This window comes from Myotis lucifugus, unplaced genomic scaffold (assembly GCF_000147115.1).
Source record: "Myotis lucifugus unplaced genomic scaffold, Myoluc2.0 scaffold_891, whole genome shotgun sequence".
Taxonomy (NCBI): Eukaryota; Metazoa; Chordata; class Mammalia; order Chiroptera; family Vespertilionidae; genus Myotis; species Myotis lucifugus.
In genome coordinates, this window is record NW_005871939.1 from 150,811 (window position 1) to 174,025 (window position 23,215).

At 51.6% G+C, this 23,215-nt stretch overlaps 2 protein-coding genes across 2 annotated transcripts in view; one reads left to right on the forward strand and one right to left on the reverse strand.

Moving 5' to 3' along the window:
- MRPS11 (mitochondrial ribosomal protein S11) overlaps window positions 1-5,627 on the reverse strand; it is an 8,795-nt gene extending 3,168 nt beyond the window's left edge. The window contains exons 1-2 of the mRNA XM_023747487.1: window positions 5,372-5,627; window positions 5,110-5,244 (exon numbers count right to left, since the gene is read on the reverse strand). Of these exons, the coding sequence (XP_023603255.1) occupies window positions 5,110-5,244; window positions 5,372-5,436 (200 nt within the window). The 5' untranslated portion in view covers window positions 5,437-5,627. The remainder of the gene's footprint in view (window positions 1-5,109; window positions 5,245-5,371) is intronic.
- Window positions 5,628-5,762: 135 nt separating this feature from the next.
- On the forward strand, window positions 5,763-13,512 carry MRPL46 (mitochondrial ribosomal protein L46). Its single transcript, XM_006106718.3, has 4 exons — window positions 5,763-5,992; window positions 7,450-7,636; window positions 9,025-9,198; window positions 13,130-13,512. The coding sequence occupies exons 1-4, from the start codon at window positions 5,768-5,770 to the stop codon at window positions 13,378-13,380; spliced, it is 837 nt and encodes a 278-aa protein (XP_006106780.1). The 5' UTR covers window positions 5,763-5,767; the 3' UTR covers window positions 13,381-13,512.
- Window positions 13,513-23,215: the final 9,703 nt, after the last annotated feature.

Genomic DNA, 23,215 nt, shown 5'->3' on the forward strand with positions numbered 1-23,215 from the left:
GACTAGGCACAGGAGCTACTCGCTTCTGCTAGAAGAGAAGAAGATGCCACCCATCCTCCACCCGTCCTGTCCCTCCTAGTGTAACCCGATCAGCACTTCAATCCTTTGTAGGAACCGCTTTCTGCAACTTAAAAATATAGTTAAACCTCTATTTCTCATTTTATCACCTGCGGATGGCATCTTGACTCTATAAAAAAAGGGCAACAAAACTTTATTAATGCTTATCATTACTATAAAAAATCCAGTATCCCTTAGAATAGAGGTCAGCAGACGTTTTCTGTAAAGGGCCAGAGAGTAAATATTTTAGGCTTTGCTGGCCATGAGGTTTCTGTCGCAACTCTGGCACTGTAGTGCAAAATCGGCTGGCCATAGACAACAGTAAATCAACGGGCGTGGCTGTCCCAATAAAACTTTATTGCAACTGGCCAGATCTGGCCCATGGAATGTAGTTTGCAACCCCTACCCTAGCCCAATGGTTCTCTCTCTGAACAGCAGAAGCACCCGTTACTGTGATGGGCAGGCCTGGGAATCCTCTCTCTACAAGGCCCCAGGCCAATCCCAGGTGAACCCAGGGCTGGGAACACTGGTGCAGACACTGCAGGGAGTTCAAGATCTTTTGCTGTCTCAGCCCAGCCTGTTCTCTGGCCATCCTAGGTCAGTACTCTTCATTTTCAGATGGAGAAACTGAGGTAGGAACAGGGACACAGGGTTCGCTGGGAAGCCAGGCCTTGAGCCTGGGAGACCTGCCTCTGTTCAGAGCGTTGCTCATCACGCTGTGCTCTTTTATTCACACACATGCAGCTGTCACTCAGCCCTTGAGATGTGAGTAAACCCGCTGCTGCCCCCTGCCTGAACGTGCAAATCAGGTCTGTGTCTGTACCCGCTCCCGCCATGAAATTCAACAGACTTAGGTTTAGAAAATACATGCTTATCTGAGAACAGTCCTCCCCTCAGCCCTACCTCCTTCCCTAGAGATATTTTTAAAAAACAAAACAACACAGTGATACAGGAGTTACAAGTGTATTCTTTCCTGCTGGGCCTGATCTTAAGAGATGATTGAGCACCTCAGCCGGTTCCTGGCTTATCAGCCTGCGCACATGGATGAGGCTGAGATGACATTAATGTTTAAAACATCACCGCTTCCCAATTGATCGTTTCCCCTATGGACTTGGGAGTGAAAAAATTAAAATTAAGCTGACTAAAGTCTGAACGTACCAGTGCAATGTCTTATACAGAAAGACAGGTTTGTGAAGGAGGAAGGACTTGGAACCTGAGCCATTGAATTGAAGGCATGGATAAGATCGGCCTTTAAACCTCCTAGGACCGATGTACAAATGAACTAGTGGTTCACCCCACGGAAGCAGGAACGGGACTGCCACCTCTTCATAGCCACCCTCAGAGATGGACACAGACCGGGCCAGCACATGTGGCATCGCTTCTGCACGCTGCGGACGGACATCAGCTGCCTTTCCCCACTGAGCGTCCGCTAGGCGGGCTGACTCCTGCTGCTGTCCCTCAGGCATGAGAACTTGCTGATCCCTGGGCCAATCAGCCCCCGTGGCCCTGACACACGTGGCAGACGCTGGAATCTCCCGCTGGGTACGCTGCAGCTCTGCGCCCCAAAGGCGGAGGCCCTGCCTCAGGGTCTTCAACCTGTTTTCTAACTGTGGCTACAGACACGTTAGAAATGAAGAGAAATGTAGAAAAACGCAGAGATCCTAGCTCATGGCCCACTACTCCTGTCACAATTACACATGTTTTCAGTAAGAGCCTTCCAACCCTTGGCTTCTGTTTCTTGACTTCCTTTTCTCCAGTGATCCTGTGTCCTCTATCCTACCCTGGCTACTTCCTCCCGTGGTAACTAGCCCTTGTCATGACCATACCTGCAACCCCATCACAACCTCGGTTCCTAGCATCACATGCTGGCCACCACCTCCTGGCGCACCCACTGGCTTCCTCTACTGGGAACTCTTCAATCCCACTCATCCTACCAGCTTTTCACTTTCCCTTACACCCCTGATGCCTTCCGTTCTGCCCTGACCTCAAGTCAATTATATGGCCAGTCATTATAATCACTCCCTTGCACACACCCTCAATCCCCACCCCCTGAATCCCTCCCAATCAATGGCATTCCCCTGCCAAACCCCCAACCCTAGTAAAAATCCATCTCTCCAGTCACGATGAGCTTGTGCGTGCACAGCTGGCGGAAAAAAAAATAGACAGCAATGCTGACGTTTTTTTTAGCCTCAGCACTACTGACATTTTGAATAAGATAATTCATTGTTGTGGGGGGGGGCTGTCCTGCATACTGTGACCTCTACCCACTACCTAATGTCCCCCAAGTTGTGACAATCAAAAATGTCTGCAGACATTGCTAAAAGTCCCCTCGGAGGCAAAATCGCCCCAGGTCGAGAGCCATTCTTTATTTTAATGACTTCTAACATCAAGTGGGCCCTCAGCCCTGCGTGGCAATCATACAGCACATCCCCCCTCAACTGTCCCTCCAGTCTCCTGGATGACGGTTTTATACCTTCTTTTGTCTCCTCAAACCTGCTTCCTCACCGACAGCTGATGGCCTTGACGGAGAAATAGAAGCAATCAGAGTTCCCTCCAGCTCCCACTGCCAAACAGCTGTGCCCGCGAGCTTTGCATTCTCTCCTGTTGTGATGCTCCACTTGTGTGTTCGCCTCTCAAGGACATCTCTCCGGCAGTGTTCCGCTCGGGCCGCATCACGCCCATCAGCAAGAGGCTGCCTTCCCCCAACCGAAAAGCAAACAAAAACTCCTCGATCCCCAAGCCTCCTTGAGCTACTGCCATTTCTGTGACCCTGACAGCAGATCCCCCTTCAAGAACAGACTGTGCCTGCTGTTTCTTCCTGTCTTCTGTTCTCCTTGAACCCACTCCAATCAGACATCAGCCCCCATCACCCCACCAAAATGCTCTAGTCAAGGCCACTGACCAACTTACAATGCCAGGAGCAAGTCGGTCTTCAGCCTATCAACCTGTCGTATCAGCAACATTTGACATAACTGACCTTTGCCCTTGATCCACACACACACAAAATCTCTCCAGGTTTTCCCCCCACTGCCTCTCTCTCTTTAAATATATTTTTATTGATTTCAGAGAGGAAGGGAGAAGGAGAGAGATAGAAACAGCAGTGATGAGAATCATGGATCGGCTGCCTCCACTACCTCTCTTCTGTCTCTCTTGCTGATTCTTCCTCATCTGCCAAATCTCTAAATGTCAAAGGGCTCGAGGGTTCAGTCCTTGGACTTCTCTTGAGCTTCTCTTCCTCTCTTGATGTCTCATCATCTTGTCGTCTCATCATCATCTCTGGTGCGTGTGCCACATGCACGTGTGGCCCAGAGCTGTCCCCCAACTCCATGTCTAATAGCCAACATCGTTATCTCCACCTGGATGTGAATTAAGCATCTCCAACTTAGCCACCCAATCCCAAGCTCCTGTAGTCTTCCCCATCTTAACAACAACGCCATCTTTCTAGTTGTGTAGGCCCCAAATTTGAGAGTGTTCCTACATCCCTCTCCTTTTTTCACACCTTACATTAATAAATCATATTGGTTCTACTTTCTAAATGTATCAGTCCAACCATTCATACAACCTCCACAGCTGTCACTCTGGTCCAAGCCACATCTCTTGCCTGGATTATTTTAATAGTCTAACTGCTTAGAAGACTTCTTGCTTCCCTGCAGTTCAGTGTCAAAATGCAGAGATCCTACTATGTGCATTTTGATCCTACTATGTGCATTGTCAAAATGCAGAGATCCTACTATGTGCAGCCGAAGGGACTCTTTAAAAACTGTAAGCATGATTGTGTCAACTCTCTCCACGACTCTCCACTGGCTTCCCATCTCACCAGAGTAAAAGCTGAAGTCCGGACGATGACCTCATGGAGCCCCGTGTGCGTGCTACACTGCTGCCTCTCTGCTTCCACCTCCTATTTTTACTCCTCACTCCATGTTGGCCTTAACTGCTTATGAACACTAGAGACACTCCTGCCGTCTGTCATCCTCCCATGTTTTACTTGTCTTCTATTTGCTGTCCCCTATCCACTATAAGTTCTGTGGGGACAGGGATTTCTGTGTTTGGTCCCCAATGTGTCCCTAACACCTTGAACAGTGTCTGGCAATGTTGAGTGACCAGAACAGAATCCTGACTTAAAGCTCCTTTAGAGGCTCCCCACCGTCTGCAGTGGGGACAGTGTAAAAGCCCCCATTACAGACAACACCCTTGGCATTCTGATTCCTCCTCGTCTCGCTGACCTCATCTGCCATCGCATACACACCTCAACATCCCACGTTCTTTCACACCACATGCCTTTACACGCATGCACTGTTAGCTTTGCCTAGAACAACCCCTTTCATCTTGTCCAGCTGAACTCCCATTCGGTGCAGTTGTCAGCCCCACGCTTCCTTCTCTACAGTCTCACCTGATTAGCTCAGGAGTTAGACGCGTATCCTCTCACACTTCCCAGCAGCCAGCTCTGACCTCCAGTCTATTACTCATCAGACTCTGGTGAAGATGTTTGCAGGTTTGTCCTCCCTACTGTGGGGAGGCGCGATGTTTTGTATTTGTATGGGTGCGTGGCACATAGTAGGTCTCGGTAAATGTTTGCTAAATGGATGTGAAGTACACCTAGCACGCAGAGGTGGTGGCAGTGGTGGGAAGCAAGATGCCAGTCCCCAGGGCTGAGCACAGAATCTCCCCAGATCTTAGACCAACTCTGAAGAGTGTAGGATAATTAACACCATAGTGTAGCGCCCCCTCTCCTCCCATTGTGCGTCTGCGTAGTCGGTGCGACCCGCGCTCCCTCTCAGGGGGGAGAGAGCTGATCTTCCTGGGCGCCTCTGACATCCACTCGCTCACTCATCAAAGGCTCACCAAGCGTCCACTTTGTGCTAAGTCTCATCTGTTTTGATTCCCACAATCTCTCTCGGCATTTTATCAATTTTTAGTCGAGAGAACGGAGGCTTAGAAGTTAATTTTCACAAAGTGGCACAGATGGCGAGCGACAGAGTTGGGAATTCACTGGTTCCCAGGCTCTGGAGGGTGGTGCCGGGCTCGGGAGGGCTGGACCGCAGCGGCTCTCACCTGGAACTGCTGCTGCTCGGAGCCGGGGTCGCCGCCGGAGCCGGGGCCGCCTTCTCCACCTTCTGCTTGGCCGCCGCGTCCTGCAGCTGCTGGGCGCCCGTGTGGATGGTGGCGGCCGGCACCCGGGCCACTATCCTGCGGGGACGGACAGGTCGCTGAGGTCCCCCGGCCTGCCCCCCACCGGAGTCCCCATGGCTCACGGGACCAGGGCAGGAGCGTACCCTGGAGGTGGCCGTGGGTTCGGAGGGGCGATCACTCTTACCTGTTCGTGGGCGGCCAAGCCCACGACCACAGGAGCCGAGACCCCGAGTTTCTCACCGCCTGCATGACTTGAATTGACCCCAACGAGTTCCCGTCCGCGGCGCCAGCACCTTGAGCGCCCGTGGGGGGGAGCCCCGAGGGAAAGTCACCTGACTCCTCTTCGCCGGGTCCGTTAAAGCGTCTCACCCCCGTGTATGTGCTCCATAGTAGCCGTCGCTGTGGTTTTCAGCTGGGGATTTCTCTCCTCTCCCCTAAATTCTAACAGAAGCCCCCCGTCGCCCCCCCCTCCGCATGGGAATGGTTCATCCTGGGCCTTCCGGACGCACCGCCCCCGCGCTGCCTTGTGGGAACACGGGATTGGCCGGCCGCGGCCGCGGTGCATCGCGGGAGAGCGGGGATGGCGGCGCCGGGAGCGCGCGCGCTGCTGGGGCTGGCGGCGAGGGGCTGTCGGCGCCCGCTGTGGCCCGGCGGCCCGGGTTCTCGCGGCCTGGCCCTGACGGCCGCCCCCTCGAGCGGCGCGTCCCCGTGGCGCCTGTGGGGCGCGCTGTGCCTGCAGCGGCCGCCGGTGGTCTCCAAGGCGCTGAGCCCTCTGCAGGAGGAGATGGCGGCTCTGCTCCAGCAGGTAGACTTGAGGCGCCTTCAGGGAACCCAGAGAGGCGCGCGGGCTCGGGTTCGGCCCCGACTCCGGCACCAGCGAGTCCGTGTGACCTTGGACCCGCTACCTCCCCACTCGGAACTTCAGGGCACTTACCGCGCAAAATGGCACCCGCCTCTGTGGTGGGCTTGGTGCACAGTAGGCGTCCGGTAGAAGGTAGTGTGTTCCCCGCGGCCTTCTTACCGTCTCCTTAGGCAGCTCTTCGGAGACGCTCCTTTTTGTTCGCGGTCAGCGCCCGACGGGAGCGGCGGTAAACGAGGCGGCCTCGGTCACTCTCACGGTGGGCGGTCCGGAGCGGAGAGAGTCTCTGTGAGGAGGGTTAGGGGAGGCGGCCGCCCGCCTGTGGGGTGCATGCGAGAGCCGGCCGTGGTCCTCCCGGGGCTTCGTGTGTGAGGCCGGGAAGGGGACGGGCAGGAACGGGGTGGCGGCGGCGAGGGTCTCAGTGCCCGCAGATGGCGACCGAGGGGCGGCCTGTGTCTCCAGGACCGGAGACATTGTTTGTCTTCGCTGCTGGGAGCTAAGGCTCCAGTCAGAGCGTGTACTCGGTCTGCGCCTGCCTTCCCAGGTGTTCGTGAGTCACAGACGAGCCCTGAGCCCTCACTGTGCACGGACACCGTGCACAGACACTGCACACAGACACTGTGCACAGACACCGTGCACAGACACTGCACACACACACCGTGTACAGACACCGTGCACAGACACTGCACACACACACCGTGCACACACACCGTGCACAGACACTGCACAGACATCGTGCTGCTGAAATGCCCCGCGCTCATGCTGGTGGGGGGCGGGCAGGAACCAGGTAGTCAGTCACAGGCTGTGTGCTCGGTGTACCGGCTAATAGTGCGGGGTTAAGTGTTAACACGTTAATAGTGCGGATTTTGTAATAAAAGAAAACACGATAATTTCAAGAGAAACATCAAAAGTCCTTGGTGAGTGCGGTTCCCATCCAGACTGACATGACTGCAGTGTGGCCTCTGTTACTCACCATCTTTTTTTTTTTTAAACTGTATTACTGATTCAGAGAGAAAGGGGGAGAGAGAGAGATAGAAGCATCAATGATGAGAGAGAACCATGGATCGGCTGCCTCCTGCACGCCCCACACTGGAGATCCAGCCCACAACCCGGGCGTGTGCCCTGACTGGGAATCGAACCCTGACCTCCTGGTTCATAGGTCAACACTCAACCACTGAGCTACACTGGCCGGGCTGTTCACCATCTTGGCCTCCAATCGCATGCTCACATTTTAGCAAATGTATCTCAAGCCCACAGTGCAGGTGCAGGTGACCTTTTTCTTTCTCTGTTGTTTTTTCCCCCTGTGGTGGTCTGATTGTATGTCTGGTTGTGTTGGGTGGTAAACTTCTGAGTCTGTCAGGTGTGCTGTAACTCTGTTTTATTCTGCCTCTTAATTTCCCCAGATCGAGATCGAGAGAAGCCGGTATTCAGACCACGAGCTCCGTGCTTTGGACGAAGCCCAGCGCCTGGCAAAGAGGAAAGCTGACCTCGATGACGATGAAGATGAACAGAATATATTGCTGGTTCAGGATTTGGAAGAAATTTGGGAGCAGAAATTCCTACAGTTCAAACCGGGAGCTCGAATAACAGGTGTGTGGTCTTTTTCAGGAGAAAAGGTTAAGAGGAGGAAGAGTATTCTGGTTCCCAAACGACAGTCACTTAACCCTGCTCTGTGTTTTAAGTAACAAATAATTGCAAATGACAAATCATCCGTCTGTCAGGTGGGAGGAAAATAATTTCCCCCCATTCCTCACATCTGCCCCCAATATAATTTAAGGCCTATAGTATTTTTGAATAGAAGATAAGGAGGTTTGGATAGCCTTCTTTCTCAGTTAAACTTTAGAAGTGTTTTCTGAATTTACCTCCTAGTTTGGACTGAGAGGGGGGGAAATTAAGCCTTTTCCACTAGCTCCCGGAGCTATATCTGAAAACCCCCCTAAAGCCCAGGGTGAGTCCTGTCCTGTTTCACAGAGGAATGCCAAGGAGAAAGGGGGCTGGTCAAGTCAGAAACAGGGTCGACACCAGGGAAGGTGCAGGGTCTGAGTTACTGGCCATTGCTTCTCTTTCAGAGGCTGAAAGTACTTCATGGTTTGCTCATCAAAGGAGAAGTTCAGCTTTTGGGTTCCTCTTCTTATATTTTAGTTTCCTCAAGATTGTGAGGTTTTACCTTGGACGAGGCCAGAGTTAGAGAGATGGGTCAGGGTTGTAATTTAATTAGAGTAATCCCCCCTTATCCTCAGGGAATACATTTCAGGACCCCCCCTCCACCCCCCAGTGGGTGCCTGAAACTGGATAGTACCAAATCCTGTATATACTGTGATTTTCCCTATACATATACACCTATGGTAAAATTTAATTTATAAATTAGGCACAGTAGGAGATTAACAGCTAGTAATAAAATAGACTAATTATAGCAATATACTGTAATAGAAGTTGTGAATGTAGTGTGTCTTTCTCAAAATACCTTATTGTGTTGTACTCCCCATTTCACTTATAGGAAGCACTTTATGGCTTCTCTTGGGCATATCTGAATGGCTAGCATTACTACTCTTGCACTTTGGGGCCATGATGAAGTAAAGTAAAGGTTATTTAAACACAAGCACTGTGACAGTTGATCTGATAATTGGAATGGCTGAGTGACTGATGGGCCAGGAGTGTACACAGCCTGGAGACGCTGGACAAAGGGATGGTTCAGAGCCCTGGGGGATGGAGCAAGATGGCACCCCATTTCATCATGCTGTTCAGAATGCGGTGCAATGTAAAGCTTTTGACTAGTTTATTTCTGGAATTTTCCATTTATGATCTGATTGCGGGTAACTGACACGGCAGAAAGCACAGCCACAGATGGAGAGGGACTCTGTCGGTTTTGTTGAGAGCAAGCATGTGGCTCTACCTTAAAGGAAGACTGTAAAGCTCTAATCTCCCTGGTTCTGGCAGATCACGTGACCTTGTCCCCTCTGACGCCCATTTCTTCGCAGAAGCCGATGACAAGAACGACCGGACCTCACTGCACCGGAAGCTGGACAAGAACCTCGTTCTCTTGGTCAAAGAGAAGTTTGGAGACCAAGATGTGTGGGTGCTGCCCCAGGCAGAGTGGCAGCCGGGGGAGACCCTCCGAGCAACAGCTGAGCGAACCCTGGCCACGCTGTCAGGTAAGTGCTCGTCACCCTCTAAACCCCATGAGGTGTCTTTGGACTCAGCCAGAGGATTTAAAGGCTGACTGAGCACAGTTTAAAGGTAAGGATTTTCCTTAGATCAAGTGGGAGTTCCTTTCTCCCACTGAGATTTTTAAACTTAGTACATTGATTCTTGAACAACATGGGTTTGAACTGTGCGGGTTCACTTATATGCTGATTTTCTGGAATAAGTACGTACAGTACTGTAAGTGTATTATTGTTTTCTTAATAACGTTTTCTCTAGTCTACTTCATTGTAAAAATACAGTATATAATACACACACACGGAATATGTGTTAATTGACTGTTATTGGTAAGGCTTCTTGTCAACAGTAGGCTTTTATAATTAAATTTTGGAGGAGTCAAAGTTATATGTGGACTGTGGCTGCCTGGAGGGGGTGCCACTTTGTTCAAGGATCAACTGTACATTCAGCATTGTTCCTACCATTCTCTCAGCCTGCGTCTCTTCGTAGCCTTGCGCTTTGGCACCGCCACTTACCTGTTCGCCCACTAGAAGCCTCAGAGCTATCCTTGAGCGCATCCCGACGTCCATCAATTCTTGAGTCCTACCCGGTCTGCTCTAAGTACCTCCTCATTCCACAGCTCTGGCTTTGACACTTGACTTCCCCCCAGGGTCTCTCAGCCTCGCACCATTGGTGTTGGGGCCAGAGCATTCTTTGTGGGCACATTATGTGCCTGTGGCATGTACCCATTAGATGCCAGCGGCACTGACCCATCCCCACCCCCTGTCGTGTGACAACCAAAATGACAGCCAAACCGTCTAGATGTTGCCAGGTAATAGCTGGGGAGCGAAGTCACAATGCATGAGAACCACGACACTGGACGGGTAAAGTAGATTCCGAATGCGTTCCCCCTTTTGTGTCACAGCTTCAGTGCTGCCGGAATGGGCTTGCTCAAACATCCCTGTGGCTTCTCTCCCTGGAATCCTTACAAGGTTTCCCATAAAAGTGCGTACATTCAAGCATGGCCTGCAAATCCTTTCTGTTCTGATCGCGAGCTCATGAGTCTTCCGTCTCGCCTCATTAATGTGCAGTCTGCGTTCTAACCCAGCAAACCTTCTGCATTCGTGAATAATGTGGTCTTCCATGCACCTGTGCTTTGACGCATGCTGGTCCCCGATTGGATGCTTTTACTCCTGCTGGTCTGACTGCTCAGTGTTTAAGTCTCAGCTCGTTGGTTAACATACTGTGGTGGGAGTTTCTCCAGGCCTGCGGGTAGAGAGAGCTCCTCCCTGTGGCTCCGTAGCTCTGCCTGTGCCTTACTCAGTGTATATAGCAAACACTCCGCCTTCCATTTGCCGGCCCTGTGCAGGCAGGGGGTCACCGTGATGACATCACAGGACATTCCTGCTCCCTGGGAGCTTCTGTTCTGGTGGAGGATGCTCTTTCACTTCCCGTTGCCCTGTGATGGTTTAGTAACACGTTTCCCTCCGCAGCCAGAGTTCTGACTCCCTTGAAGGTACGTGCAGTATCTATTCCTCTCCGTCACCCCAGCTTTTAGCGAGTATCTGGCCCGAGGAGGTATCTCCTGAGTGTTTTTGAGAAAGTGGACTTGGCAGGATATGTGCACGACCACTTTACTGGCCCTGCCCCCATCTCAAGTGCCCTTTCCCTCGAGGGGCCTGTGTGGCCTGAGGGAGGGAGCCCGGCAGATAGGATGGGTGTGGCCTCGCTGTGCCCAGGGGTCCTGCAGAACGAAGCTAGATTGGACATTTTCTGGAGTGGTGTGAACAGTGCCTGTTTGCCAGGCCTCACCAACATGAAATATTCCCATTTTAATTTTTGCCTATCCAGTCGGTAAAAAGGATTGCTTTTGGATGGGCATTTTCCTAATTGCTGGTGAGATTGACCATCCTGTCATGTTTATTGGCTGTTTGTATTTCTTCTTCCATGAACTACCTATTCAGATTCTTTGCTCATGTTTGTAATGAACGGTTTCTTTTTTATTTTCTTGATTTTATTAATTTTTAATCCATTTTCCCAGGTTATAGAAATTAAGTGGACATTTCAGAAAGGTACAAAGAAACATACAGATATAATCTCACCACTCACAGATACACCCACTGTTGACATTTTGTATATAGTGTTGTTGTTTTTTAATATGGAGAATGTCAGTTCATTGTAGATGGTGAAAAATTGATCAAACAGTGTCTAGTAAACGTATCACAGGGTAAGAAGTAGTTTTCCCTTCTCAGGCAGTCACGTGGCATCAGCAGTTTTGGTCTGTTTTTAGAATTGGCACATATGGTATCTGCTTCTTTTACCCACACAGAGCGTATTTATACAGTTACATACCTTTTTTCTCCTCCTATATAGAGCCTTTAGTCATCTGTATCAGCACATGAAGACATCGCTCGCACTTTAGCACCAGCGTGCTGTTTACATGTGCGTGTTCTGCGTTTGTTTAACCAGTCTGTCACTTTTACAAATAAAGGGGCAATGACCATCCTGTGCACTCCCCTTTGTCACGCGGGCAGGCAGAGTCGCTGGATCACAGGGTCTGTATGAGTAAAGTTGATACCATGTCAATCACAGCAGTCATTCTCATTCACGTCCATTGCCGAGTACCCATGTTTTCTTAACCTCGACAAGCAGTGTGCCGCTCAGTGTTTGAACTTTAGTAATAATAGGTTGTTGTTTTAATTTCTATTTCTTTAATAATAGGATTGAGCCTACTTTTTTTTGGAATATATTTTATTGATTTTTTACAGAGAGGAAGGGAAAGGGATAGAGAGTTAGAAACATCGATGAGAGAGAAAAATTGATCAGCTGCCTCCTGCACACTCCCCACCGGGGTTGTGTTCGCAACCAAGGTACATGCCCTTGACCGGAATCGAACCTGGGACCCTTGAGTCCGCAGGCCGACGCTTTATCCACTGAGCCAAACCGGTTAGGGCGGATTGAGCCTATTTTAATGAGTTTGATAATTGACTTCCATGTGAACTTCCTGTTCATATGCTTTGTTCATTTTTCTTTTAGATTTGTTTTGTTTTCCTCGTTGATTTCTAAGTACGTCTTATACCTTCAGGTATTTCTCTGTTGAATGTGTTGAAATATTTTTTCTAGTTTGTCATTTGGCTTTGACTTTTTTTATGGTTTTATTTTTCCTTGAAGAAAGGTTTAATTTTTATGTAAATGTCTTTTTTAATTTTGTGTTTTGTTTAGACCTTCCTCTCTTAAAAATGATGCAGAAAGTAAAGTACTCTATGGTCTCTCTTTTTTAAAATGAAAAACTAAGAAATATGTTAACATTTAGAAAATATTATTAAATATCCATGAAACTATCAAAAATGAATAAAATTCTAATGAAAAATTTAAGTCTCTGTTGTTAAATCTTTTATCTGTGCGGTATCATTTTTGACTTGAGGGCTGAGTTCCAGCCTTATTTTTCTTGTTTAGCTCGCCAGTTCTCCACATGCCTTTCAGTAATCCATCATGTCCCCATCCTTTGAAATACCGGGCTGGGGTTATGAAGCCCTTTGTTATACATTGCAGGACTTACCTACCTACCTTTGTCTTTTAACTCTGGTTCTGGTGCGTCCACACTGCAGAAGTCAAATCAGGTCCTTTCATGCTTTCCGTGAGACTCTCCTTTAAAGGGCTGACGAGTTTTGCTTTCCAGATACCGAGTGACTTGGCCCTTCACCAGCAGACGGTGACGGGGCTGAGTCTAAGCTCAGTGCCGCGGCTCGCAGCAGTGGTGGTGGAGCTGCGTTGCCGGCTTCTGTCTGAAAGCAGACGCTTGGCTCATGGAGTGGACCCCCCGTGCATCGGCTCTTCAGGAATGACCGCGGGGATTCCTCACTCCCCGGGATTTCTCTGACCTTGGGCGGACTCCACAGGTGGGTGTGTCCTCATCTTGCAATTCTGTTTCTCCCCCTCCCTCAGAACACAACATGGAAGCCAAGTTCCTGGGAAACGCACCCTGTGGCCACTACAAGTTCAAGTTCCCCCAGGCAGTGCGGACAGAAAGTAGCCTCGGGGCCAAAGTCTTCTTCTTCAAAGCACTGCTCCTCACCGGAGACTTTTCCCAGGCCGAGGAGAAGGGCCGGCACGTGTGGGTCAGCAAGGAGGAGCTGGGCGACTATTTGCAACCCAAATACCTGGCCCAGGTGCGGAGATTCCTGTTGGACCTCTGATGCACTCGGCTGCCTGAGGACGATGCTCGGACAAGTCTGCGACTGGGCCTCAAGGACGTGTTGTGGTCGCCCCATCTTCGCAGGGAATCTCAAGAAGCAAACAGTTCTGAGAAATAAATGAGTTGATCGTTGTGTGGTCTTGGCTGGTGTGTCCTTTGAGGAGGACTGGCTTCTCCCCCTGCGAATGGAGGGCCAGCTCCGAGCGTGTCACATTGCTGTAGTGAATTGGCTGGCTTTCTGGGCCAGGGAGAAAACAAGGAAATGAGTGTGAAAGCCTTGGGTTTTGTGAAAGCTTCTAGGCGTGTGTGTGTGTGTGTGTGTGTGTGTGTAATCTGTATAGTTTTTTTTCTTTTAACCATTTTCCCTTTTGTTAGTCCCTCCCTTCTACTTGATAGATGGAAGTATCAATCTAGCCTAAGGAATAATTCCTTCTCACTTTCTATTTCTCTTGTTTTATTCATTCTCTTTATTTTTTTATTGATTTCAAAGAGGAAAGGAAAAGGAGAGAAAGATAGAAACATCAGTGATGAGAGAGAATCATTGATTGGCTGCCTCCTGCACGTCCCCAATGGGGATGGAGCCGGCAACCCGGGCATGTGCCCTGAGTGGGAAACCATGACCTCATGACCTCCTGATTCATAGGTCGACACTCGACCACTGAGCTACGCCAGCCGGGTCTGAATTGGCTTCTTTCCCCATGAGTACTAAGCTTGGGAGTCAGAAAGCCTGCGTTTGAATTATGACCTTCAGCAGGTTACAGCTATTCTCACTGTTAGCAACAGTGGCCTGACCCTGAGTGCTAGGCCCCTACCTGCAACACACATTTCCGTTCAAACCAGCGGGCCCGGCATCCTCACGTCGTCATCCCTGTGTGACCGATGAGAACACAGACTCGGAGAGATTAGCTAACTTGCTTAGGGTAACTCGCTAGCAAGTAGCGGGGCCAGAACGAACTCCGATCTGTGTGCAAAGCTAGTTCTTAGCCATTCTCAGCTTTCCCTCTCATCTGGAAGACACGATGGACTCCTTCTCAGCGGACGTGGGAATTTCTGTGAAAGTACTTCGCGCTGTGCACGGCTTGTTATACACAATAAGTGGTTCCTCCCTCCAGAGGCTTTAGACTCCTACATTCTGAATTCCGCTGTATCGTCTTTAGCTTTTACATCTCCCATTCTTTGCTTTTCCAGGTTTTCTGTTAACCAAGAGTTTCTGTCCGACTTGGCTGATAAGGGACATGGGTCATTTGGACATTAGTGTGTTCATTCCACCGACAGTCTCAAAATGCGTAGGTGGCAGGCCAGTCCCATCATCACAGCCAACAACAGGTTGGACACGTTAGCCCCGCCCCACCCCGGGCCAGGAAATCCGGAGCCACTGTTAGCACAGGCTTATGGGGCACTGAAGCCAGAATAGACCCGCCGACCCATTCTGTTACACAAGCGGGGGGAAAAGACACAGCAGAAAGGCTGCCAATTCAGTTACTAAGAGCGCTAAGCTGCAGGCACGCACAGCAAGGTGAAGCCCGTGTGCCGGAAGCCGTAGGGCAGCCCCCGCCCCCCGCCCCCCGCCCCCCAGCTTTATTCCCTGAAGCCTGGATGGGAGCCAGTCATTTCGGCTGTCAGTCACCTTCCACTTGCCTCCAAAGTCCAACACCACAGGAAGCGAAGGAGGAATTTGCTCTGGCCCCTGCTCCCAGGAGAGGGGTCCAGAGCAGGTGTGGCTATGAAGGTGCAGGGATAGGCCCAGACAGCCAGCACACTGCAGCTCAGGGGCTGGCCCTGGGCGGTCCCCTGCCAGTCCCGGGTGGGGACAGCCTGGCATAGGTGCATGTGTGTGTGTGTGCGCACATGTGCACAGCAGCCACTCTGCCCCAAGCCATCCTCACATGGGCCGGAGAAGCTGGCAGCAGGCTTGTTGAGGGTTTGGCAGTGCATGAACACCACTGATTCCTGAAAACCTGGCTACCCAGGCCCCAAGCCACTGCTGAGTGGCTGAGAAGGGACAGGGGAGGGAGAGACCTCCAGGTTCTCCATTGGAAAAACAGCCCCAGTGCTATTAGGGAAGACAAAATTGGGGACATCTTGAGAACGGGGTTCGGGGAGGACACCTCCCCGCCTAGGGAGCCTTGGGTTTTCAGGGCTCTGAGAGGACACCCAGCCCGGTGGAGGTGGACGGGGTTAGGCAGGACTTCAGGGCTGCTGGGCTGGGCTCATATGCATGGGCGCCACAAGGTGGCAGGATCTGCCTGACAACCAGGTCCCTTGCAGCCTCGCTGCCCCTGGCCTGAGGTCACTGCCTTGGAGAAGAGCCCCCAGTACCCTGCTCTGTGGGCTGGAGGGGCAGCCCGAAGCTGATGTGTAACCAGCCAGGACAGATGTGGGGCGCGTCCACTTACTCTGCCTCCCGTGATGCTCAAGGCAGCCGAGTGCGGAGACTTCCTCTTGCCATGTGCTGATCAGGGAGGTGAAGGGACTCTGGATTTAGACTCCTGGGCTTGGACTCAGCTATGTGATGCTAAAGCCACCCACTGCCCCCTGCTGTCTGGACGATCACCTGTGCATCATAGAGTTTGCACACCTGCCCTCCAGGTAATCTACTGCAGGTCACGGACCCCTGGGAAGGCCCGAGCTGGAGCACTTTGGGAGAATATGAAGAGGATTTGGAGGAGATAGCAATGAGACCGAAGAGACTGAAGTTACTGAATTGGAAGATGGGAATGTCGAGAGACGGAGTCTTCAATGTGTATCTTACACAGGGCATCGCGTGCCGGCCAGTCTCCTGTCAGTGACGGGCAGTAGCTTGAAATGCAGTAGGAAGAACCCTGGGAAATTGCCACATGGGAAGAATTCTTTGACATTTAGGACCATTCAGCATTAAAGTGAAGTTCTGAAACGTTGCAGTTGCCATGCAACAAGAATTTGTGGAAAAATGGTGATCAAAATACTCCTGGCCAGCCCTGGCCAGTTTGCTCAGTGGTTAGAGTGTCGATCCTCAGACTGAAGGGTCGGGGGCTCCTGGTCAAGGACATGTACCTGGGTTGCAGGTTCAATTCCCGGCTTCAGTCGGGGGCGCGTGCGGGAGGCAACCCATCGATGTGTCTCTCTCACATCGATGTTTCTCTCTCTCCCTCTCCCTCCTTCCCTTCCACTCTCTCTAAAGAGCAATGGAAAAAATAACCTTGGGAGAGAATTTAAAAAAATAAATGATAATAAATACTCCTGCCAAAGTCCTCATGATAGCGGGGCAAGACAACAGACCCACCAATCAGCAAAGGCGAACTATGCCATAGGGACATGTGCTGTGCACCCAACCCGGGCGGGGGGTCAGGGAGGGCTGGTCAGGGCTGAGCTGAGGCCTGAGGAATAGGGGAGTGAGCCAGGGAGGAGCATGTGCCCCAGAGGCCTGAAAGAAGTTCTGTGGGCTGGAGTGTACTGCCTGGGGGAAGTACCCACCGAAGCCTGGGGGCAGCGAGCTCGTCCCCAGTGGAAGGGAAAGCCCGCCTGTCGTTTCTTAGTCTCCCCTGTAGAAATCCCAGGATAACACTTCGAATTCCTCCAAGTCCAGTGAGCACGTGGTGTGACTCTGTGGTATCTGTGTGGTTCCCGGTTGTTTCCGTAGCTCCCTGCAGCCTCCCACCCGCAGCAGCTAATCCTCAAAGCAGTAAAGCTGGTGCTTTAACCCAGCTACCCAAAGGCGGCTGGGCCTCACAGGTGACAAATTAGCATTTTTTTTAAAAGGGGAGAGAGCCGGGTGTTGGCAAAGTTCTTAAGTCAAGCCAGCGATGAAGTGAGTAAGTTGGGTAATGCTGGCCTTCGCCACTAAGAATATATGATGCTTGTAGTAAGGGCGGTGGCTGTCGTGGGTGGCATGTAAATCGACTGAAAGCAGGTCCACAAACTCCGTTCACCCTCAATAAAATAAGAGTTTGACTTTTTAAGATGACGCCTTTGAAGCAAATGGCACTCATTGGGATGGGAAAGTATGTGTGTTCAAAGTATAATGTAGTCAGACCTGATGCACACCCCTTTCTGAACAGCATCCTCTCAGCCACTGTGGTGCATGTGTGAGAATGAAAAGTGTTTTACACGGCTCTGTCCTCCAGCAAAGACCCACGGCTATGTTTTCTACCACGTCCGTGGAGAGCACCCCTGGACGCTCCCTTCCCCCCATCCCCGTTCCTCCCCGATCTCCAGCGCACAGCCACACGCACAGCCTCCCCCGACATCCTTGAACATCTTGTCACACGGCTTTGAATATTCACATCACACACCAAGAGCTGCAGATATTCTCATCACATACACACACACCCTTGAGTGCTTGCTCCTTCCACACATTTATACAGTCCCTGGAAATGCATCTGATACATACGTACGCTAACACACACACCTGCACATTCTATACACACACACACACACACCTTCGACACTGATGCCCTACCACACCGAACATCCTTGAGCATTCACGTCACACAGATGCTTGAATATTCCCCTCACGCACGGTTCAGGTCATTTGCCTGTTGCTCTCAGATCCGCTCCCTCCCCTCCCCGCTCAGCTCTGCAGTGTGTGTGTGCCTGCGTGTGCACGTGTGTTGAGGGGGGTGCTGAGCCCTGAAAACTACCTTTCCCAAGCTTTCTTGCCACTGGATTCCAGTTGGGTTTGGCCAGTAGGAGGTACTGGTGACAGAGGGGAGGATGAAGGGAGAAGCAGGGTATTTCTTCTCCTTCTTGGCTTTGGTGGCATTCCCAGCACCCCCTCTGTGGTCCCGTTGCACCCCCCCCCCCGCTGCCAGGCTTCTTCATGATGCCAGTTCCCGCCAGTGGTCAGGCTCCTGGCAGCACCGCCTCCTCCCTCTGCCCCTTCAGCTCCAGGGGTGGTGGTAGCTCCTACTCCTGCTAATCTCGGGGTGGCTTCCCCACCCCCCCGTTTTTGTGTTTTGGTCTTTTCAATACTTTTTGCAGCCAGTTCCCTGTATCTAAGCTCCCTCTTCTGAACTACCTGGCATGGGGACTTTTCCCTAACTGGACCCTGGCTGCTGCTTGGAATATTCTCCTCCCAGACCGGCGCTTCCCTCCAGCTGCTGGCATCTCTGCTGGCTCCAGTCCTGGCGCAGAGTAGCTGTTCGTTCAGTGTTGGTGGAATGAATGATGACAGTGCCCCCCTCGCTGTTCCGGGATTTTCCTGGGGCAGAGCTTGTTGTATCCCTGAGCTGGGTGGCTCGGGGGGCATCTCCCGCCCGCTCTGGATGGGCCACAATGACAACAGTGAGCCCAGCCTCGGGGAGGGCCGGGTCACCCCAGCCAGAGCCCCTGGGCAGTGCAGAGTGAGCGGCCTCCCCTGAGTCGGGGAGACTGTCACGGAGCCTCAGTAGCCAGAAGTGGTTTCAGAAGCAAGGAGACTCGCAGAGCCTGAGATTAACAGGAAAGAATGGGGTTCTGTCTTTCCCTAATGATTCGGGGGCACCTGTGGTCTGAACACCGGCCCCCACATCTAGCTCAGAAATGGACTTGGATATGCTGTTCTGTGTCTCAGTGTTCGTGCTTATAGAATATGGGGGACTGTTACCCGCCATTTATTTCTGTTTGTCTACGGAGCTGTTTGTTCTGGACAAGTAGTGTTTCCTCTGTGGGCCTCGGTTTCCTCAGCAGTGCCGGTGAGGGCTGCGGTGGGTCTGTGATCAGGGTGGGTCCCAGGGAGGCACCACACACACGCATTCCCGCCCGGGAACTGCCGGCCAGAAGCTGTGCTGCCGCAGGAGTCAGAAAGCCCAGGTTCCCTGTCCAGAGCCTCCCTGTGTGCGGTGCATGGCGGCCCCGGTCACTAACGGAGTCATTAGCACATGAGCTGGAGCTCCCAGGGTTACGCAGCGTCATGAAGAGGGTGTGGGAGCTCAGGAGACGTGCAATTTGGCGGGGAAGACAGGGCCAGGAAAGAAGTGATAGCACCAACATCCAAGGATTTTCACACATATTTGATCCAATTTAATCTATTTACTTTGAGCAGACCGGTGATGCTAGAGTCTCCCGTAGTCCAGGGTCCTGAATTGATGTGATCTTTCTAACGTGCCCGAGGAAAGCAGGGTGGCGGCAGTGTCCCTAATGGACAGACAAGGGGAGCCAAGAACTGGGGGAGTGGAGTGGCCTCGTCCTGGTCACACACCTCGTAAGCGGCAGAGCTGGGACTTCAGTCCAGGCCTAATGAGCCAGGAAGAACACCCCTGGGTACTGGAAACTGTCAGTAGGGTGGGCACCTGCCTCAGGGTGGCCTTGGGTGATTTTATCTGGCGAGCAGCACCCGACATGTGCCAGGCAAGCAGGTGAGCTCAAGTCCCCGGTGCCTGCACGTCCTCTGCATCTGGGGCAACGAGGCCCAGAGAGGAGGTCTCTAGTCTCAGGCCTCACACGGAACCAGAGGCAAAGGCGGGAGACCCTGGGAGTCCTGACTCCCAGCCGCTGGCTTTTGCCGCATGCAGTTCGCCTGGTCCCAGCGTGAGAGCTGGTGCTTTCTGGAAGTCTCTGGGATCTTACGGGCCTTCCTTCCCGCTCACTAATATCAGAGCCGGCACGGCCCTGCTGACAGCCTCTGCTCGGCCCCCTGGCAGGGCTCCTCGGCCCTCCCAACCCAACTCAGCAGAGCAGGGCTTACCCAGCTCATGGGGGCTTGTGGGGCCGGGAGAGCCGGCTCTGCTCAGCACGGCTTTCCCGGGATTACAAGGTAAGGCATGTGAAGGAACGTCAGCTCATCCAAGTTTATGGATTATGTGGAAATCGCATTGCGGTCCCTCCCTGGCCATCTGCTCTTGGCGCTGTAGCCAGGGCCCCCCAGAGGCCTCTGCCCCCGAGCAGGGCTGGGGCCAGGGCTGGCCGTGCTCTTGGTGCCTCGTGCCAGGCCAGGATTTTCCAAGGGGCCTCGAGGGGTTTCTGCCCCCAGGGCCCCAGAGGGGAAGGCAGGGCAAGGCTGGGCAGCTGCAGCCTGAGCAGGGAGGTGGAAACCCATTCATTACCGATAGGATGGCCCACCTGGCTTTGGAATGAAAATGCAGCCTTGCATTTTAGAAGGCATCATTAGGCACAGTGCTGGGGTGGGGAGGTGGGAGGGAGGTTTGTCTCAAGATCAGATGCAAAGGTCTCCCGCCCCCTGGAGAAGTCGCCGGAGCAAGGGAGCGGGCTGCTGCAGCCCTGGGCCTCCCCGTCTCCCCGGGAGAGGAAGGGAGGCAGGCTTTCTTTAGGGAGGAGTTTGGGCTCTGCTTTCGTGACTGACAGAAAGCCCAGAGCCCCCTGGAGGGGACGGGGAGAAGGCGGTGCCATATAGGGGTGAAGCATTGCATTGGTCTCTGGCTCCTGACGGACGGCCAGGTTGGAACTCAGCTCTTCATAGCTGTGGCCTTGGGCAAGTCACCTGACCTCGGGGTGCCCCAGCTCCTCATCTGCATAATGGGGGTGCAAATAGGACATACCAGTGGGTGGTTGTGAGGTTTAAATGAGTGTGAAGATGGCCTGGCACCAGGGTCTCTTGCGTCCAGAGACTGTCCTGCGTGTGGGGCTGTGGCTGGTATTTCATCAGGACCAGTGGTGTGCTGGTGAGTGGCTCCTGGAGGTGGGCGGTGGGGAGGGAGTGCTGTTTTGTAGCGCTTGCCAATTCCCGTGGTGTAAATACTCCCACTGTGGCCAGCTGTGAGCCATCCCTGTGGTGCTACAAGTGCACTGGGAAAAGGTGCTCACAGTTGGCTCTCGAGAGTCGGTGTGAGCTGATTCCGCTCAGCTCTGGCCCAGCTGCAGTGGGATGGGAAGGCTACTTAACAAATACTGGAATATTTTTATATCGGTTGCTAAATAGCCACCGTCTCAAGAGTTCTCCTACTACACTGTTAGCCTCGGCCTTTCCTCTTGGGACCCTCCCAGACCTCCCACTGGCCCTTTAACTAGGAGAGTTGTGGAGACCCTGATCCCGTGGTTTGGCCAGTATCTGTTGTGACTGGTCAAGGCTGGGCCAGACCAATGAGCACATGATTTGGGTATCACAGGCCTGTGGCCTAGAGGTGCCAGGCCAGTAGGCTGAGTGACTGGCGTGTGGATGGGAAGCCCGGCCCCCCTCTGCCAGCTGCCTGTGAGGCCCCATCCTCATACTGCTCCCCAGCACAGCTGTGGACGGAGGAGCGGGAGCCCTGTATCTGGAGGTCGAACTGGGGCAACGGAGAGTGTATGTCTCTGTTAAAATAGAGTTTGCACAAGATTTGCTTCAATGATTAAACAATGTCATCGGTATGAACTGTTTCGTCAGGTTGGAATGCAAATACGGTCACTCTTTAAAAAACTTTCTCCAATTAATTGCTTGAGCGGCCTTTATTATTCAGAAGTTCAGTATCTCTCTTTGGAGGCTTCCTGCCACACTGGATTGTTGGCTCGGCGTGAAGGAAGTAGACTGGCTCCCAAATGCCAGGCAGAAAAACAAGCAGAGTGTGAGTAGTCTGCCAGCTGTGGTCTGGGCTGGTGGCTGCGGGGTGACCTCACTCAGGACTCCCAGCCTGACCCATGTGGTTGGACCCGGGGCAGTAGGGACACAGGCGGGTAGCAGAAATCAGTGTGATGGGTCGGGGGCGGCATTAGAGAGAGGTGGGGTCTGTGGTGAGTTGGCATGTGCATCCCCCCAGCCAGCTGTGGCCCAGGGTGGGCCCTCTGATCCGGATCTGCTCATACTTTCAGAAGAAATAGATATAGGTAGGGTTGTATTTTTGAGGAAAAAAATTGCATGTAGTAAGATGTACAAATCCTCATGAATTTTCACATATGTATACCTTTCATGTCTGCAGCCACCATCTATAAAAAGCTATGAACATTCCCATCTCTCAGGCATTTCCCTGTGCTCCCTTCCAAGGCAATAGCTACCCCTCCCTCGCCAAAGTCACCACTGACGCCTATATCCACAAGTTAGTTTGTCTGACCTTGAACTTCCTACGAATAAAATCTTACAATATGTATTCTTTCATGTGTGGGTTGATATACCAGTAATGCTCTCAAGATGATCCATCTTGCACACTGCCAGTAGTTCATTCCTTTTTATTGCTGATAAATATCAGTTTGTTTACTTATGCCCTTGTCGAGGGATTTTTGGATAGTTTTTACCTCTTGGCTATTGTGAATATAATTGCTGTGAACCTTCATGTATAAGTCTTTTTTTCTGGACATAGACATTCATTTCTCTCGGGTACATAGAGGGTGGAGCAAAAGTAGGTTTACAATTGTGAGTATGTGAAATACAGAGTTTATTCTTGTATTATTATTTATTAATTATTGTATTTTCCATATGACCAACTATAGGCCTACTTTTGCCCCATTCTGTATAGACATGGGAGTGGTATTACTGGACCATAAAATAGGTCTATGAAACTTAATTAGAAACAGTTTTTCATAAAGGTTGTGTTCGTTTATATCCAATGAGCAATGCACAAGAGTTCTAGCGGCTCCACATCCTCACCAGCACTTTTGGCCATTCTATTGGGTCTGTAGTGGTACCTCATTCTGGCTTGAATTTGCATTTTGCTGATGAATAGAGATATGGAGCACCTTTACATATATCTGTTGGCAATTCAGTATTTACGCTCAGTATTACTTTCAAGTCCTTGCCCTCTTTTTAAATTGGGGTGCCTTACTATTTTTTCATATGTAGTATATGTATATTCTCTATTCTTTGTATATTCTGAACACAAGTCCTGTCAGATGTGTGTGCTATGGTTATTTTCTCTCAGTGTGTGGCTTGCCTTTTCTCTTGCTGGTGCTATTATTTTTTCCTTAAATGTTTGGTAGAATCAGTCAGTTAAGCCATCTGGGTCTGAAGTCTA